This window comes from Cucurbita maxima, unplaced genomic scaffold (assembly GCF_002738345.1).
Source record: "Cucurbita maxima cultivar Rimu unplaced genomic scaffold, Cmax_1.0 Cma_Scf00011, whole genome shotgun sequence".
Classification (NCBI taxonomy): Eukaryota; Viridiplantae; Streptophyta; class Magnoliopsida; order Cucurbitales; family Cucurbitaceae; genus Cucurbita; species Cucurbita maxima.
In genome coordinates, this window is record NW_019272027.1 from 550290 (window position 1) to 567662 (window position 17373).

A 17373-nucleotide genomic window follows, 5' to 3' on the forward strand; every position below is an offset into this window, starting at 1 on the left:
GTTGTGAAGGAATTTTGATTTATTTTATATTATTGTCTTTCATATTAATAATTTATTATTGAAATAACTTTAAATAGTTTAATACAATAAATTTTGAAAATTCCTCTCCCCTAATGCAATGGTGATCGTCCCCGCTTACGCACCGAGCAAAAGAAAAGAATTTGAATCCGAAGCTAAATTTTTTGTCTCACAACAGTCATGTTAGTTCTAACAGCGGGTGCATTTCTCGACTCCAATAGTGGGTCACTTACTGTACATTTGTTAACAAAAATTTAGATAAAGACAAGAGCGTCCTTGGACGTCGACTACTTTTCAATCATTTTATGTACAAACGCATTCAACATCCAACGTGGAATTGTTTAAAGCTTTTAGACGAACGAATAGAAAATAATAATAATAATAATAAAAAAAAAAGACAAAAGCACTCCTCCTCGGTCTTTTCTCCCATCTTTTTCGAGTGAAAGTAACTTTTCACAGAGTTTTATCCGCATGGGACCAATTCTATCAATGATCATTCTTTTCAAAGTCGAGATTAAAGGAATAAAGGAAAAGGGATTTAAAGCTATTTATCTTTGTTCGTCAAAACAATTTTTTATGTTTATATTTAGATCCCTGATCTTTAAGAAAGATCAAATTTTTGAACGTTTAAATTTGTGTGTAAGAGGTGCTTGAATTCTAAAAACATCCATCAGGAGTGCTCGTGGGTTGGGTTGAGACATTTTTTAGACCCAACCCAATTGTTCGGATTGTGCAACATCTACTCATGCACTCAAGTAAGTCAGCCAACTTAGTCCTAATTGTCGTTGGCTCAAGCTACGTATGTTCAAGCCTCTAGCCGAGCTCTTGACAAACAGTTTTAGAAAATGGGTTGAAGAAAGTTCATAAAGCACGCAATCACGTCTTATAAAACTTAAGTACAACTATGACATCAGACATGCAACCTCAGACAACATGTTTTGGATAAGCACGATCATAACACAGTGGTGTTTGTTCCCGTCAAGAAAAGAAGCATAGCGGGAGATGGGTCTCTACTATTTGCACTTTTCTTCCGAGATCCATGTTGTATTTACGGGCATACCCTATTGTTTGATCGAATATTGACCGGGACGAACCCAACATGCATAGAGACAACAAGCAATCTCTTGGACCCAACTCCCAAAATTACACTGTAAAGTAGAAGCAATCCAGAAAAAAAGGAAACCACTTGCCTTGAAGAGAACAAAAATGGCCAAATGGTAAAAACACCAAAGCAAGCACGGGCAGTAGCTGACTGAAATCAAACAGAACAAAATATCTTGAATTCAGAGACCATTCTTTTCATTTTCAGCCGTTGGATCTATTTGGTGGTGGGGTTCTTCTTCATTTCACGTTTGTTTTCATTAATTATACAGATACCTCTGAAAGTTTGTACAGTTTCATTCAATTTATGGCGTTTTCAGCGCCCAAAAGGAGAAACGCTCTTCTGGGATTCTCTTAGCTTATCCAAACAACGCTTTGTTCATCAGCCCTCTCTCTCTCTCTCTCTCTCTCTCTCTCTGCCTCTTTATTTGACCTAAAATCAAAGCCACAGACCCAAGTTTGGCTTTTTCTCGTCCTCTTTTTCGTTTCCCTTTGCCATTTGTTCAACATTGCTTAATGGGTGTGTTTTTATTTGCTTGAATTTGGTGTTTTTTGTTTGGATTTTCAAGAACCAACAGAGTTTCTTTCTTTTCTCTGATTTTGGTTGTGTTTTTGTACAGATTATTAGTCGATTTTGGTGAAGAAAACGGTAGAAACCATGAAACTTTGAACTTGTAAGTGTTCTTTTCTGGATTTCATGTATGAATGTCTAGCTAAATCACTGTTTCCAGCCATTTTCAAGCTTGAAATCAAGTAAAAATTTGATGTTCTTGCTTGATTCTCTTGTGTTCATAGCTCATTTGAACAAATGAGGTAAAGGGTCTCGAGGGATTTTCTAAAAACCTTGAGATTTCCGAATATTATTATTGTTTAATGATGTTTTTCTGTCTGTCTCTCTGTTGGGTTTTTTGGTGTTTCAACGTGTTATTTGAGATCTAATCTAAAAGGGGAATCTTGTCGTTCTTATTTAGATTAGACGATGCTCTTTTGAAGCTAAGAAAATGGGTGGTTGTGTCTCTACGAGTAGCCATAGTACTAGTAGTAGCCAGAGCAATGGGGAATCAGTGTCTTCCTCATGTTTGGGAATTGAATTTCGAGGTCGAAAACGAACGAAACGAACATTCTCCGACCATGTTTACGCTCTTCAGAAGCTCTCTTCAGCTTCCAACAGGATCTTCATGAACGGGAAGAGTCGTTGTTCGTGCATTTTCACGCAACAAGGTCGCAAGGGCATCAACCAGGATGCCATGGTTGTGTGGGAAGTAAGCTCTGTTTCTGTTCTTTCATACATTGAATTGTTGTCTTTAGAGTTTCATTCTTGCTGTTTTTATAGGATTTCATGTCGGAGGACACGATCTTTTGTGGCGTGTTTGATGGTCACGGACCTTACGGCCATCTCGTTGCTCGAAAAGTTAGGGATACATTGCCTATAAAGTTGCTGTCATTCTTCCAGTCTCCTCAGTTGAAGCAAAAGAACTCTGCTCAAACATGTTTCCAGAGGAATTTGAAGACGCCTCGAGAATGTGACGATTCTGAGAAGGATCGTTTTATCGAGGACTCACTGAATTCGGTATGGAGAGATGCGTTTTTGAACTCGTATAAAGCTATGGATAAGGAGCTGAGATCACATCCTAATCTGGACTGCTTTTGTAGTGGCAGTACTGCAGTCACCATTGTTAAACAGGTTTGAGAAGAAGGATGTTCTTTTCAATCATTTTTTGTTTCTTTGATTCTTAATCGGTCGTGTTTTAGGGGTCGAATCTGTTCATGGGGTATATCGGAGACTCTCGTGCAATACTTGCTTCAAAGGATGCCAATGACTCGACTGTGGCGGTTCAATTGACTGTCGATCTTAAGCCAGATTTGCCGAGTACGTCGGTTGCTGTGTTCGGTTCTGGTATTTGATTCATGAGCTAAGTTGTGAGTGACTGATAATCATCATGTTGTAGGAGAAGCTGAAAGAATCAAAAGGTGTAAAGGTAGAGTTTTTGCATTGCAAGATGAGCCTGAAGTGTCAAGGGTATGGTTACCTTTCGACGATGCGCCTGGTTTAGCTATGGCTCGAGCATTTGGCGATTTCTGTTTGAAAGAATATGGAGTTATCTCTATACCTGAATTCTCTCATCGAATGCTCACCGACGCCGATCAGTTCATTGTTCTTGCATCAGATGGGGTAAGTTTTCTGTTCTGCTAAGTCTTGAACATAACATTTTAATCTGAAAGGAATCAAGATAATGTAGAACTGTTGCAGGTATGGGATGTGTTGAGCAATGAAGAGGTGGTTGAAATAGTGTCCTTGGCCCCGACTCGCTCGTCTGCTGCGAGGTCTGTGATTGACTCTGCTGCTCGTGAATGGAAGCTCAAATACCCCACCTCGAAAATGGACGACTGTGCTGTCGTCTGCTTGTTTCTGGACGGGAAGATGGACTCTGAATCCGACTGTGAAGAACAAGGCTTCTCATCTGCAACATTGCGGAGTAATCATTCGGGTACTGCTGTCGAATCCGATGATGGCCAGAGGTCCGAGCCATGCTTGCAAAGGAACAACACCGTCAGATCATCAGAAGATGGCAGTAGTTTTGGAGGATTACCAGTCGACGACGGGGAGACCGGTGATGCTGTACCTGCAGACGATCAAAACTGGTCGGGTTTAGAAGGAGTCACTCGAGTAAACTCGCTTGTTCAACTTCCTAGATTCTCTGATGAAAGGCCAGTGTCATAGGTTACAGGTTTGTGCAGCTACATTTTTGCCTCCAAGGCAATTCAAAACATGTCGAGTATCAGTTTCTATGCACAGAACGAAAATGAAATAACTCGACTAAACTCATCTCGAACGGACGAAGATGAAGAACTCGATAGTTCGGCTGTTCCGTTTATTAGAACAATCATTCAGAGAAGACTTGTCTGGGAACAAAAGTTTATTTAAAATGATGATAGCTTGCACATTGTTTCAGATAACAATCTGTTTCAGGAATAAAACAATAACTACTCTAATCTATCATTTCGAAGATTTGAATCTGTTTTCTTCTGTTGATCGTGTCTAGTCCTGAAAGAACAAATCAAGAAGTCGAATCATATCTCGTGTTCGAGTAAACCACTCGAAAGAAACAGTTTCAATGTTAATAACGACTTGCCTTGTCTGGTCGACTGCTCGATGAAGCTTCGTTTTCTCCTGTCGATGGCTCCGATATTCGTCCTTCGGATTTCTCATTCGAATAACTACAACGACAACAAACGCGTTCAGTTTTGATCCTCGAATCAATGTTAGATCAAAAGAGATGTCCTTGAATGAAATTTTTGATACTCACGTTGAAAGGATGGTGACCCAGATGAGCTCCACACAGTCCACCCAAAGAAGCCTTTGCTCAACAGGAATAACACCATACGTTATGAGATGAGCAAATGGCCAAAGTTTCCAACCTGCCTGTCATGTAAATGGTTTGTGGCATGCAAATGGTCATAGAACACAAACGAACTCGAACTTTATGTTAGATAAAGGTCAGAGACGTATCGTACAGTGAGCATTGGCCAAAACGTCGACTTGAGTTCACTATACACATCGGCCATAGATTCGGCACGAAGAATTCCCAGAACCACATAGTATATACTATTCCACAGAGCCGACCAGACGGTTTGATCGAACGCAACTTTTACTGGAACAACCCACCAATCTTTGAAGGGGAAGAGAACCTATTAGCCATTAAACAATCTCATTTATGCAGACCATGAAGAACTAGACTAAGCAATACAATTGAACCATAGTTATCACCTCACAGAATTGGTAGTAGTAATGAGAAAGAGATCCATGGAGAGTGAACCCAACAAGACCTGATCTGATCATGCGTGCCCTGTCGAACTCAAACAAAGGCCTCCCTTCATAGCACTGTAGGTTCATAATGTTATTGCTAAGATAGCATTGCTAGACGATAACGACAACGACAACGATCTGCAGGCGCTTACCTGAGCGATCCAATCTCCGAGAAAATAGACAATTCCACTTATCATCATTTTGGCTAAAACTGGGTTCGTTTTGAGAGCTTCTTCGTAAGCAATCCAATTGTGTTCAGGAGCATATCTTAGAACCTCATACAAGGTCCATCCCTGAGAACACATGACATAGAAATGCGATAAACGGTGTTTCAGTCTTAACAATTGTGAGATCCCACATGGGTTGGGGAGGAAAATGAAACATTCTTTATAAGGACGTAGAAACCTCTTCCTAGCAGACGTGTTTTAGAAACCTTGAGGGAAAACCCGAAAAAGACAATGTCTACTAGCGGTGGGCTTGGGGTGTTACAACAACAACGAAGCATTTATCTTCACCTGATTTACCCCTAGGAAAAGTAGATTTTGTCTTAAGTAAACCGGATTTAGTTCCCATATTACACGACATAATCTGTAACGGACCAAGCCCACCACTTGTAGATATTGTTTTCTTTGGGCTTTCCCTTTCGGGACTTCCCCTCAAGGTTTCCACACCCTTAGAAAGGGTGTTTCGTTCTCCTCCCCTACCGATGTGGGATCTCACAATCCACCCCCCTTCAGGGCTCGGCGTCCTCGCTTGCACTCGTTCCTTTCTCCAATCGATGTGGGACCCCACCAAATCCACCCCCTTCAGGACTCAGCATCCTTGCTGGCACATCGTCTCATATCCACTCTCTTCGGAGTTCAGCTTCCTCGTTGGCACATTGCCTGGTGTCTGGCTCTGATACTATTTGTAACAGCCCGAGCCCACCGCTAGCAGATATTGTCCTCTTTGGATTTTCCCTTTCGAGCTTCCCCTCAAGGTTTCTAAAATGTGTCTGTTAGGGAGAGGTTTCCACACCCTTATCAAGGATGTTTCATTTTCCTTCCCAACTGATGTGGGATCTCACAATTCACTCCCTTCAGGGTCCAGTGTCCTCATTGGTACTCCGCCTCATGTCCACCCCCTACGAGACTCAACCTCCTTACTAGCACATCGCCCAATGTCTGCCTCTAATACCATTTGTAACAATCCAACCTACCACTAGCCAATATTGTCCTCTTTGGACTTTCCCTTTCGACTTCCCCACAAAATTTTTAAAACGCATCTAGTGAGAGGTTTTCACACCCTTATAAAAGGTGTTTTCGTACTCCTCCCCAATTAACGTGGGATCTCAGGTAATCAAGCAAAAAGAACTACTCCTACTAATTTAGCGGTAAACAGAAAGCAAAATCATTGGCAAAGTCATGGATGAATGAAACTAAATGACTGAAACGAAGAGTAAACATAGTTCCAATATGCAAGAAAACTCACATGCCATAGCTCATGATCGATAGTAAGCAATTTAGTAACCAGCAAGGTTCCAACCCCCAAAACAATGGTAGCATTAACAGCTCTGCCACTGAAACCCTTCAAAACTTCCACTGCGCCCTTCTCCTCAGAGAAAGAAAAAGAAGATGCCTCAATTTTCTCAGACCCATCAAAGGATAAGCTCTGTTCTCCATCCTTCAAACGATTCTCCTCCAAACGAACCAATTCTTGGTCGTCAATGGCCGACCTAACACCCCATTTTCTTCTCCTAACAATCAATCGAACCGGTCTTGCTTTCTGATGCTCTTTGCGGAATGAAGAACTAGAATCAAATAGGGTTATGGGCGATTTTTTGAAATGAGGGATTCTTTGCGAGACGAAGCTGTTGATTGCCGCCATGGAAGACCAATAATCAGAGATTACCGATGAAGACTTTCAAAACGAATAACAAATTTAAGGATTGTGAAATGCAATATATTGAAAGGGATCAAATAATGTGATCCTAAAAGTTTCGTAACCTGAACGATTTCCAAGAGCCATGATGTGACGGCCAAATAAATGATCTCCATTAGCCACTAAGAACAAAGCGTTAGCTCATTCAACAGGCTTCTCGAATCATTCTTCTAATGGACGGTAGAGTATTTAGCCGACCAATATAGGGAAGCAATCTTCGTGGAAATGGATACTCTTCTGCCGCCATTGTTCTTGACGAAATAAAAGGGGAAAAATTGCAATTAATTTTTTTTGAGAACTAGATTTTGAGAACTAGATTTTAAATTTTCAATTTATTTTTTCCTATGCTAATTAATTTTTTTTTATTACTTTTAGTGGTAAAGTAGAAATTATAATGTGGCAAATAATTAAAAATAAAAAATTATTTACTCGAATGCTTATTGTTGACTACCTTCGACGATGATTGGTGACCCAGACAACTCTAACAATGAAGACTGAAGACATGCGAGAATTAAGGTTTTTGAATCCAATGTAGACAGCAGTTTGCTTTGCTGTTGAAGGAGGAGGGTATATTCCAGTGTTTCACTTTCATTTCGTATTGTTAAACGGAATAGATTTTGTCCCCTTTCGAGAACACTTTCTTACTAGTACGAGTTGAGATTGATGCAAATAGACCGAGCTAAAGATGTAGTTGGGTATCGACAACAAATTCAAGTGCCCTCCAAACTATGCAAAATCACCTTGCCCGTCTCCAATCGTTGTTGTTACAAGAAAGATGGTAATTAGTTGTTGAATGATTTGTTATCGTAGCAAAAGTTAAAAAGTCACGAGGGACCAAAGAGGTAATTTTGTAAATCTTTGTCCAATATCCTAAACACTAGACCATAGGATCATTTGTTATCCTACATGATCATTTGTTATCCTACCAAGTAGGGACCAAAAAAGAGAAAAAAAGGTCCTACCGAGATTTGAACTCGGGTTACTGGATTCAGAGTCCAATGTCCTAACCACTAGACCATAGAACCAATTGTTGATAAGCCAGTTCAACAAAATTATCTCATCAGGGCTTTAATCCCTTCACCCCTTTTAGCGCGCAAAACCCCCATGAGAAGAACCCTGTGGAGGGCGGCTCCATTCCTTTGCTCTTCATCTCGACGCCTTCATTCAATTGATCGCAAATCATATTCTCTATGTTAGACGAACACGATTCGGTATGATATTGAGTATAAGCTCTCATGGCTTTTTTTTGGACTTTCTCGAAATACCTCATTCCATGTAGTCAGTATTTCTCACTTATAAACTCATGATCATTTCCTAAATTATGAAACTTTCATAAATGGGAAACTTTCTTTGAAAACTCAGATTGCAATGCCGCTTGCGGTTCTCTTTCCAGTGGCTCCTTCTTTGCCGCCAACGACTAAGAGTAAGCAAGCGACCTCGTTTGCATTTGTCAAAGGTAGCTTCCGCCCCCTTCCTCTTTGCTGCAATTGATGTGAATATATGTTTCTTCAGATTCTATTTAGTTTTGTTAATCCTGATTCATTGAATTTCTTTTTACTCTTCAAAATCCATCTATGGATTCCTGAAGCTGAAGTTGATTACGCACAAATTCACTTTGATTCGATTTCCTACCCGCTCCCACCTCCCAAATGGATAGAACCTTTTCTCGATGTTTCTGATGTAGTTTCGAGCTATCAAGTTTTGAACCTACTTGATCGGCCTTCGAACACGGAAGCCGATTTCGATTCTTTTTGTCGCAAGTTTTTCATCAAGTTAATGCCAAATTTGTTTTACAGTATGTTCAGCTTCGTGATTGGAGGATGCAACGGAATATTTTGAACTTCGTAGAAATAAATTAGTGGGAATCAATGCCATGTTTTATACGAGTTTAGTTGATGGCCTTGAAGATGCAGACAATCTATTTGAAGAAATGTTCAAGTGCTCGAGATTCATATTGTTGCAAGGCCATTATGGATTCTCTAGCCAAGCATGGGAAGATCGATAAAACAGTTTGTTCATACACAATTCTTATTGATGGGCTGTTCAAGGAAGCATATAACTGAAGAGGCGACCACCCCCACTGTAGCCTCTTTCCGAGCTCTTGCCATGGGGTATGTCTTTGCGTAACTCTCATCCCTTTGCTTTTGGTTTCTCTAAAATGTTTCATACCAATAAAAATGTATTCTCTGTTTGTAAATCCACATACATCCCCTTAATTAGCCAATATGGGACTCCCTCCTAACAATCTTCAGCAATCTTCCCTCGAATAAAGTACACCATAGAGCCTCCCAGGAGACCTATAGAACTCTCGAACAACCTCCCCTTAATTGAGACTCGACTCCTTCTCTAGAGCTCTCAAACAAAGTACACCCCTTGTTCGACCCTTGAGTCATTTTTTACTACAATTTTGAGGCTTGCAACTTCTTTGTTCAAGATTTGAGGATTCTAATGGCTTAACTAAGTTAAGGGCATGACTCTGATACCATGCTAGGAATTCACAACTTTCCACAATAATATAATATTGTCCACTTTGAGCATAAGTTCTCATGGCTTTGCTCGTTTCTCCAAAAGACCTCATATCAATGGAAATGTATTCCTTACTTATAAACTATGATCATCCTTTTAATTAGTCAAGGTAAGATTCCCTCTTAATAATTCTCGACAAATTACCTCAAGCTTGCAAAATCTTGGATGATCTATCTCCAATGGGTCTCTTTCCTGAGACAGTATTTGAGGACATGATCCACACATTGTGCAAAGCCCGACGCATCAAGGAAGCTTGTAAATTGGCAGATGGACTCGTGGATCGGGGTAAAGCTTATCAATGCCTCGAGGAAGGCAGGTAATTCTGGGTTAGCCATCAAACTGATGCTTAGTAAGGTTGGTATAGGATATGATAGGATGGATTGTTCTGATTGAAATTTGAATTATTTCCAGCCCTGATGCAAATATACTCATTTTTATTTGTTATTTTCATGCCTTAGGCCTAGTTCAGTTCATGGCTTGAATACAGACTTTTGAGGCTGACATTGTAACGCGCCAAATTGTATAATATCTGCTAGGGATAGACTTGGGCAGTTATAAATGGTATCAGAATCAGACATCACAAGGACGATGGGCCCAAAAGAGATTGGATTGTGAGATTCCAAATTGCTTGAGGAGGAGATTGGAACATTCTTTAAAAGGAAGCCTGATACTTAATGAGCCAAAGCATTATCTGCTAGTAGTGGACTTGAGCGGTTATAAATGGTATAGAGTCGGACACGGGACAATATGCTAGTGAAGACGTTGAGATTAAGGGAGATGGATTGTGAGATCCCACAAAGATCATAGAGGAGATCGAGATATTCCTTGAAGGAAAGCTGGAAAGGAAAAGTCGAAAGAGTACAATACCTGGCTTGGACCAACAAGAAAATTTCTTAGTTTTTATCGGCAGTGGAATAAATCCACTGTTTTGAACCACCTCTCTCTTTTCACCCGATTCCCTTAACTTCGATGCAAACTGTTACAGACCTTGGAAGTTTCTGACTGTTTCGTATATTTATTCTCCATTGATCCTCATATCAAGTTTATGCAAAACTGTACCTCACACTATTGAGGACATATTCTATTTATATTGGCAAAAGATTAACTAATAGATCCGATTTCATAGGAAACTAACGAAGTAAGCCTATTCTTATGGCATGACTAACTTCAAGCTATTCTAATGGATTGACCAATTCTAACAGTCCCCTTCAATCCCAACAAGTCTTGTACATGTTGAGATTGTTACAATGTGTAGTAAAAGGAGTTTTAGACAGTGGTTTTGTCAGGATATCAGCTACTTGATCACTTGATGAAATGAACCGAACTTCCATTGCTTTACGTGCTACTTGTTCTCGAACAAAATGAAAATCAACTTCAATATGTTTCGTTCTAGCATGAAATACTGGATTTGAAGTTAAATATGTAGCTCCGAGGTTGTCACACCAGAGGCGAGGAGCCTTTGATTGATACACGCCCAGTTCCTTCAGTAATGACTTGATCCAAATCATTTCTGCAGTAAGATTCGCAATGGCCTTGTATTCTGCTTCGGTGCTTGATCTTGACACTGTAGCCTGTTTTCTGGAACTCCATGAGATTAGATTTGCTCCAAGAAATACAGCAAAGCCGCTAGTTGAACGTCGATCATCGGGACAACCAGCCCAATCAGCATCAGAAAACCCCGACAACATCATGGTTGATTTCTGAATTTTCACTCCTAATGCTAGTGTGCCTTTAACATAACGAAGAATTCTCTTCACAGCACCCCAATGAGCATCAGTAGGTGTATGAAGATATTGACACACTTTATTGACAGCAAATGCCAAATCAGGCCTAGTCATTGTCAAATATTGTAGTGCTCCCACTGTACTTCTGTATTTGAATTGTTCTTCAGCTGATAAGGGTATTCCTTGTTCTCTGAATAATTTTTCAGCAGAACCCATTGGTGTAGACATAGGTTTGCATTTTTCCATGTTTACTCTTTTCAACAAATCTAAAGCATATCGTCTCTGTGACAGTATGATACCATCTCGTGTTTTCTTGACTTCAATACCCAGAAAATACTCAAGATCACCCAAATCTTTTACTGCAAAATCTATTTTCAATTTCTGAATCAACCTTTCGGTTGCTTGATCAGAGGAGCTCACAATAATTATATCATCAACATAGATGAGCATATAGATAGTTATCTCTCTGTTTTTGAGAATAAAAAGAGATGAATCAGCTACTGAAGCCTTGAAGCCTAACTCAATAAGTTTTCCAGTCAACCTTGAATGCCAAGCTTTTGGGGCTTGTTTCAGGCCATAAAGGGCTTTCTTGAGCTTGCATATGTAATTCTTTGGTTTGGCTGAGTCTTGAAATCCTGGTGGTTGTCGCATGTACACTTCCTCTTTCAGAATTCCATGCAAAAATGCATTTTGGATATCAACTTGTCTCATATTCCAGCCCTTGGTTACTGCTAGCGAAAGAATGACCCTGATTGTTGACGGTTTGATCACAGGGCTAAAAGTATCAGTGTAATCAACACCAAATCTTTGCTTGAATCCTTTGGCAACTAATCTTGCTTTTAATCTTTCAACTGACCCATCTGCTTTTCTTTTCACTTTATACACCCATTTACTATCAATGAGATTTATTCCAGGTTTGGGTGGAACTAGATCCCAAGTGGCATTTCGTTTTAGCGCTGAGAGCTCATCATTCATTGCTCCTCTCCATCCTGGATGTTGCATGGCTTCCTGCAGGTTTCGAGGTTCAGTAGCAGTCTCTATGATCGGAGTTGTGATAGTTACAGCGCTTGCGAATTTTCTTGAGGTTTCTGAATATCTGATAGTTCCATCAGTGAATTGTTTAGCTTGTACAATGTTATTTCTCAACCTTGTTCGCATTGGATGTTGACTAGCTGCTTCAGTTGGTTGATCAGACACATGTTCATGAGTTTGGTTTTGAGCATTGATCGAACTGCTCTCAGCTTCATATTCTGCAATTTCCTCTGAACTTCTTGTATTATCTGCAGAAGATAAGCTGACACCAGACAAGTTGTCACTAGCAATATTATCAGTTTGACCATCATTCATATGGGAATTACTAACAACTGGTTCAATATCTGTAAGAGCATTTTCAGTGTAAAAACTAGCAAGTTTGGCTAAGGCTGGAAGTAGAACAGGATGATGTGGATTTGTGGTTTTGTTTGGTGGCTTAGATTCTTCAAAAGGAAAAATATTTTCATCGAAAACCACGTCTCTAGAGATGTAAATACGTCCTGTACTTCTATTTAAGCATTTATATCCCTTATGAGAAGAACTATAACCCAAGAATATGCATCTAGTAGTTCTGAAACTCAGTTTCTTGTTGTTGTAAGGCCTTAAATTAGGCCAGCAAGCACAGCCAAACACCCTAAGCATGGAGTAGTCTGGACTTTTACCAAACAATTTATGAAGTGGTGTGTCTTGTTGTATGGTTCGGCTGGGCATTCTATTTATAAGAAAGCAAGCTGTGTTGAAAGCTTCATCCCAGTAGGATAGAGGCATGTTGGCTTGAGCGAGTAAAGCAAGGCCAGTTTCTACAATGTGTCTGTGTTTTCTTTCGACTAACCCATTCTGCTGGTGTGTGTGAGGACAGGAGATATGATGTTCAATGCCTGTGGATTTGAAATAATTGTGTAACCGATGGTATTCACCCCCCCAATCTGATTGGACGGAGCGAATTTTGGTATTTAGCATAGTTTCAACATGTTTTTGAAATTGAAGGAACACAGACTCAACATCAGATTTGCATCTCAGAAAGTAAATCCAAACATAACGACTAAAATCATCAACAAAGGAAACATAATATTTGGAATTATTTACTGACGCAATGGATGGACCCCATACATCAGTGTGAATTAATTGAAGGGGTGCTGTAGATACATGCTGAGAAGAACCAAATGGCAATTGATGTGCTTTCCCTAATTGACAAGCATTACAAATTGAGGAAGAGGGAATATTAGTATCTATAGCTAAATTATTATCTTGTAGAATTCTAATGGTAATTGGAGATGCAGGGTGCCCTAGCCTTCTGTGCCATTGTTCTTTCGAAAGTTTGGCTGTCAGCAAGGCTTGACTGAAATTATGCGGTAGAACGTATAGGCCATTCTTACATCTACCGTGGAGCAGGAGTTTCTTCGTGACTCGGTCCTTAACCAAAAAATAGTTTGGGTGAAATTCTACAACAGCATTATTATCAGATGCTAGTCTTTGTACTGAAATTAGGTGCTTATTGATTTTAGGAGCATATAGGATATGTTTCAGAACAAGAGATGAACCAGAAATTAATGAATTCCCAATATGAGAGATAGACAAACCTGCGCCATTTGCAACCTGAATTTGGTCGGTGCCAGTGTAGCGTTCTCTGGTGGTAAGCCTCTCTAGGTCATTGGTGATATGATCTGTGGCTCCAGTGTCAACATACCAGTTTGTGTCACTAGTGTATCCACTAGTTGCCAAAGCTGCTTGTTTGAGATTATTTTCGGCTTGATATGCCTGATCAAATCTGTGCCAGCATTGCAAAGCATCGTGATTGGGCTTACCACAAATCTGACAGACAATGCCTGAGCTGCTTTGTGTCTTTGATGGTTGACGTCCAGGATTGTTCACAGTACGCCTTGATTGTCCATGACCACTATTTAACTGACGACTACGACCGCGACTACCTCGACCTCCATTGGCACCTCCACGAATGGATATCCTATTGACATTGTTAGCAGATGAAAGTTGCTCAAATGTACCCTTACGCAAGTGCCGCATCTCATAGCTCAGCATGTGAGCATACACGTCGCTGACAGTGTATACATCTGTTCTGGTTGTAATGCTTGTGACTAGAGGATCATAATCTGGACCAAGTCCTTGCAGCATGTAGGCGATGAGTTCTTCATCCTCTATTCGCTTGCCAATGGCAGCAAGTGTATCACCAAGATGTTTTACTTTACGAAAGTAGTCAGAAATTGTCATGTCCTTTTTCTGGATAGTAGAGAGTTCCATACGGATCTGCATTGCTCTTGCTCGAGATGTGGAAGCAAATTGTCGCTCCAGCGTAATCCAGGCTTCTCGTGCAGTGGTGATTCCAACCATCGTGCTGAGAACCTCCTCAGTGACTGATGAGTTGATGAGGCTGAGTACCAGTTGGTCCTGGGGGTACCAGACTGTGAACTCAGGGTTGATGATAATTTTGCGATTCCCTGTTTCTTCACTTGGTTCAACGGCGATCGTCTGGCTTGGTGCAGGCATGGATCCATCCACAAAACCAACAAGGTTTTGGCTACGCAAGTAGGGAAGGATTTGGGTAGACCACAGTAGATAATTTTCTTGTGTAAGCTTAACACTAATCACCTGACTGATCGACGGAGAAGACATTGTGTTGATTGGGAATGACATGTTTAACAGCAGAGGCTATGGATCTCGTGGATCTTATTTGTGCTCTGATACCATATCAAGTTTATGCAAAACTGTACCTCACACTATTGAGGACATATTCTATTTATATTGGCAAAAGATTAACTAATAGATCCGATTTCATAGGAAACTAACGAAGTAAGCCTATTCTTATGGCATGACTAACTTCAAGCTATTCTAATGGATTGACCAATTCTAACACCTCATTGTTCAATTCCCCCGCCTTCGCTTCAAACTCCTTTCCTTTTATCCATATGGGGTCTCTTTCAATTGCCTCCACCTCGCCATCTTGGCCGCCGGCCGGAAACCCACCGGCCATTTTCAAGATCTGTGTATCTTATTGCGGCAAAGATGCTTCACAGGGCACCAACATCTCAAATTGGATCGATTGTTACGACCCACAAGAAAATTCATGGAACAGAATTACTACAATCCCTGGACTTCTGAAAAACTATGCTCTTAAAGGCTTTTCAATGGTTTCGTTCGGAGATTGCATATACGTCATCGGCGGTCGCCTCTGCGAGAAAATGACGTCGGCTGACAACCGGAGAACCAGAAGCGAGCTGGAAGTCCGGCGACAGGTTTTGCGGTACAACTTGAGTTTGAATATGTGGTACGATTGCGCGCCGCTCATCATCCCTCGATTCGACTTTGCCTGCGCCGTCATTGGCGACAAGATTTACGTCGCCGGCGGGAAATGTCAGCTCGACATCTCCACCGGAATGTCGTCTGCAGAAGTTTATGACCCGACGGTGGACGAATGGCAATCGTTGCCGGAGATGAGTGCTTGCCACCACAAATGTGTCGGAGTTTCGTGGCAGGGGAAATTCCATGTCATTGACGGATTTGCCGGTAACAGTGATTACATCGGCAATATGGAGAGGAGTTCTGTTGAGGTGTACAATGGTGATGGTTCCCGGTGGGATCTGATCATCGGAATGTGGCAATTGGACGTTCCGCCGTATTAGATCATCGCCGTCGACGAGAAGTTGTTCAGCTCCGGCGACTGTCTCAATACATGGAAGGGACAGATCGAAGAGTATGATTGGAATTTGAATATTTGGAGTGAAGTCGATGGATCTCGATGTGAGGCTCTGTCGGCGACGAATTTTGTCACGATGGCGGCCGTCGGTGCTTACCTGTACTTTATTGCTGGGCGAAGGATGCCAAATCAGCCTTCTGGATGACTTCGGTTGTCCACGTGTTTGACACATCAGCGAATGGTGACGCGTGGAGGAGAATGGAGCCCGTGGAAGAGGAGGGAGTAAAGGAGCTTTGTAGCCATTGCTGCGTGGTAATTTTAAGAGAATAATTAGGAGAAAAAAAATTATATTATATATATTTTAAAATTTTAAAGATTAATATTATAAATTAAATTAAATTAATAAAAATATCCATAAAATATTTTCTTAAAAAATACTCTTTCAAAAGTTTCAATACTATTATTAAAATTTTTATAAATTTAAGGTATTTTTAAAATACTTCTAAAACTTAAAAGGGCCTTTTTAAAACTATATTGAGAGTTTGAGCGTATTTTTGAAATAAAATATTTACCGTCTCCATCTAAAACAAACAATAAGGTATTTGTGAAGGAGAGAAGTTTCTTGTAGTCTGTGCTATTTAAGCTATTTAACAACGAAAGGATTCGAATCCCTCCCCTTTGTTCGACGACTAGATTTGTTTGGTGCTCGCCACTCCCCGAGGCCAAGAATGGGGTTGAACCATCATTCCATAATTTATTGGGACAAAACCCAAGTGGATGGCAAAATGACACCTCTAGGGTATGGTTGCTTTTGTTGTGCTGTCATTTTAGATTCAAAGAGTTCTGTTTTTTTAACAAACAATTGCTACTCCCTAGCGAATGGGGACGAGTTTAGTTTTCCTTCTAGTAAGCAGAAAAAACATAATCATCACTTGCATTCGTCTTATATTCGCTGGTCTATTCTATCTTAGTGTTCGTCTGCCCCAACATCTATATAAAGGATTACGTATGGAAAATATTGAAACCGTCCTTTTAAGTAGTATCGCTGTTGTTTTTTTTTTTTTTTTTTTCAGCCTTGAACTCAAAAGATTAAACCCGAACGCTATCTAGGACCGGACGAATGTAGCTTATTTTTATTAATTTAGAAGTTATGTTAGTTAAGAAAATGGGCCAAAAGATGAGGCAAATGTGGGCCCAATTATGAAGTAACATGAAGCCCAAGCCCAACGTGTAAAACAAGCGTGAGAGAGCGAGAGAAAAGCAGGTGCACAGAAACTTGGTACATTCACGTGAGTACAAACTTTTAGACCCGGGCCCACATATCCACATGGTCCACTTTTCAGACCCACACCTGCTCCATTTCCCTCCCATCCTCGACCCGAATACAATCATTTCCGTAACCAAACAGTCAACTCCTTTAGCCCTCCCTCTTATCTAGACTGCCAAATTATATATATATATATTTTAAATCTATCGATATCTCACGTGCCGAGTCAGACACGTAAACCAATGAGTGAGTGAAACGTGGCGAAAGATGCTGGGCTGGAGACTGGTGCATGTCCATGTTGGCAATGTGGTCCCGTCAATGGCAGGTT

The 17373-nt window shown here is 40.6% G+C and overlaps 3 protein-coding genes and 2 non-coding genes across 6 annotated transcripts; 2 read left to right on the top strand and 3 right to left on the bottom strand.

Annotated features, from left to right (window-relative positions):
- The first annotated feature begins 1449 nt into the window (after nucleotides 1–1449).
- Nucleotides 1450–4077, top strand: LOC111486007 (probable protein phosphatase 2C 52). Its single transcript, XM_023132996.1, has 7 exons — nucleotides 1450–1639; nucleotides 1740–1793; nucleotides 2091–2381; nucleotides 2453–2803; nucleotides 2872–2989; nucleotides 3069–3292; nucleotides 3371–4077. Exons 3-7 carry the CDS (start codon nucleotides 2121–2123, stop codon nucleotides 3839–3841), a joined length of 1425 nt encoding a protein of 474 aa, XP_022988764.1. The 5' UTR covers nucleotides 1450–1639; nucleotides 1740–1793; nucleotides 2091–2120; the 3' UTR covers nucleotides 3842–4077.
- Nucleotides 3979–6896, bottom strand: LOC111486069. Of its 2 annotated transcripts, XM_023133075.1 has the most exons (7): nucleotides 6398–6844; nucleotides 5080–5220; nucleotides 4889–5002; nucleotides 4636–4809; nucleotides 4428–4543; nucleotides 4254–4338; nucleotides 3979–4165 (listed from the first exon to the last, which is right to left on the bottom strand). In XM_023133075.1, exons 1-7 carry the CDS (start codon nucleotides 6791–6793, stop codon nucleotides 4160–4162), a joined length of 1032 nt encoding a protein of 343 aa, XP_022988843.1. In that variant the 5' UTR covers nucleotides 6794–6844; the 3' UTR covers nucleotides 3979–4159. The 2 variants fall into 2 exon arrangements, 1 of the variants encoding a protein (XP_022988843.1); XR_002718796.1 differs by lacking the exon at nucleotides 3979–4165 and having other exon boundaries at nucleotides 4294–4338; nucleotides 4428–4539; nucleotides 6398–6896.
- Nucleotides 6897–7800: 904 nt separating this feature from the next.
- TRNAQ-CUG lies at nucleotides 7801–7872 on the bottom strand. The gene has a single exon. It is a non-coding gene; the product is annotated as a tRNA-Gln (tRNA).
- Nucleotides 7873–10321: 2449 nt separating this feature from the next.
- On the top strand, nucleotides 10322–16175 carry LOC111486135 (F-box/kelch-repeat protein At1g16250-like). Its single transcript, XM_023133157.1, has 2 exons — nucleotides 10322–10403; nucleotides 14998–16175. Exon 2 carries the CDS (start codon nucleotides 15051–15053, stop codon nucleotides 15762–15764), a length of 714 nt encoding a protein of 237 aa, XP_022988925.1. The 5' UTR covers nucleotides 10322–10403; nucleotides 14998–15050; the 3' UTR covers nucleotides 15765–16175.
- LOC111486754 lies at nucleotides 14154–14289 on the bottom strand. Its single transcript, XR_002718935.1, has one exon. It is a non-coding gene; the product is annotated as a small nucleolar RNA Z247 (small nucleolar RNA).
- Nucleotides 16176–17373: the final 1198 nt, after the last annotated feature.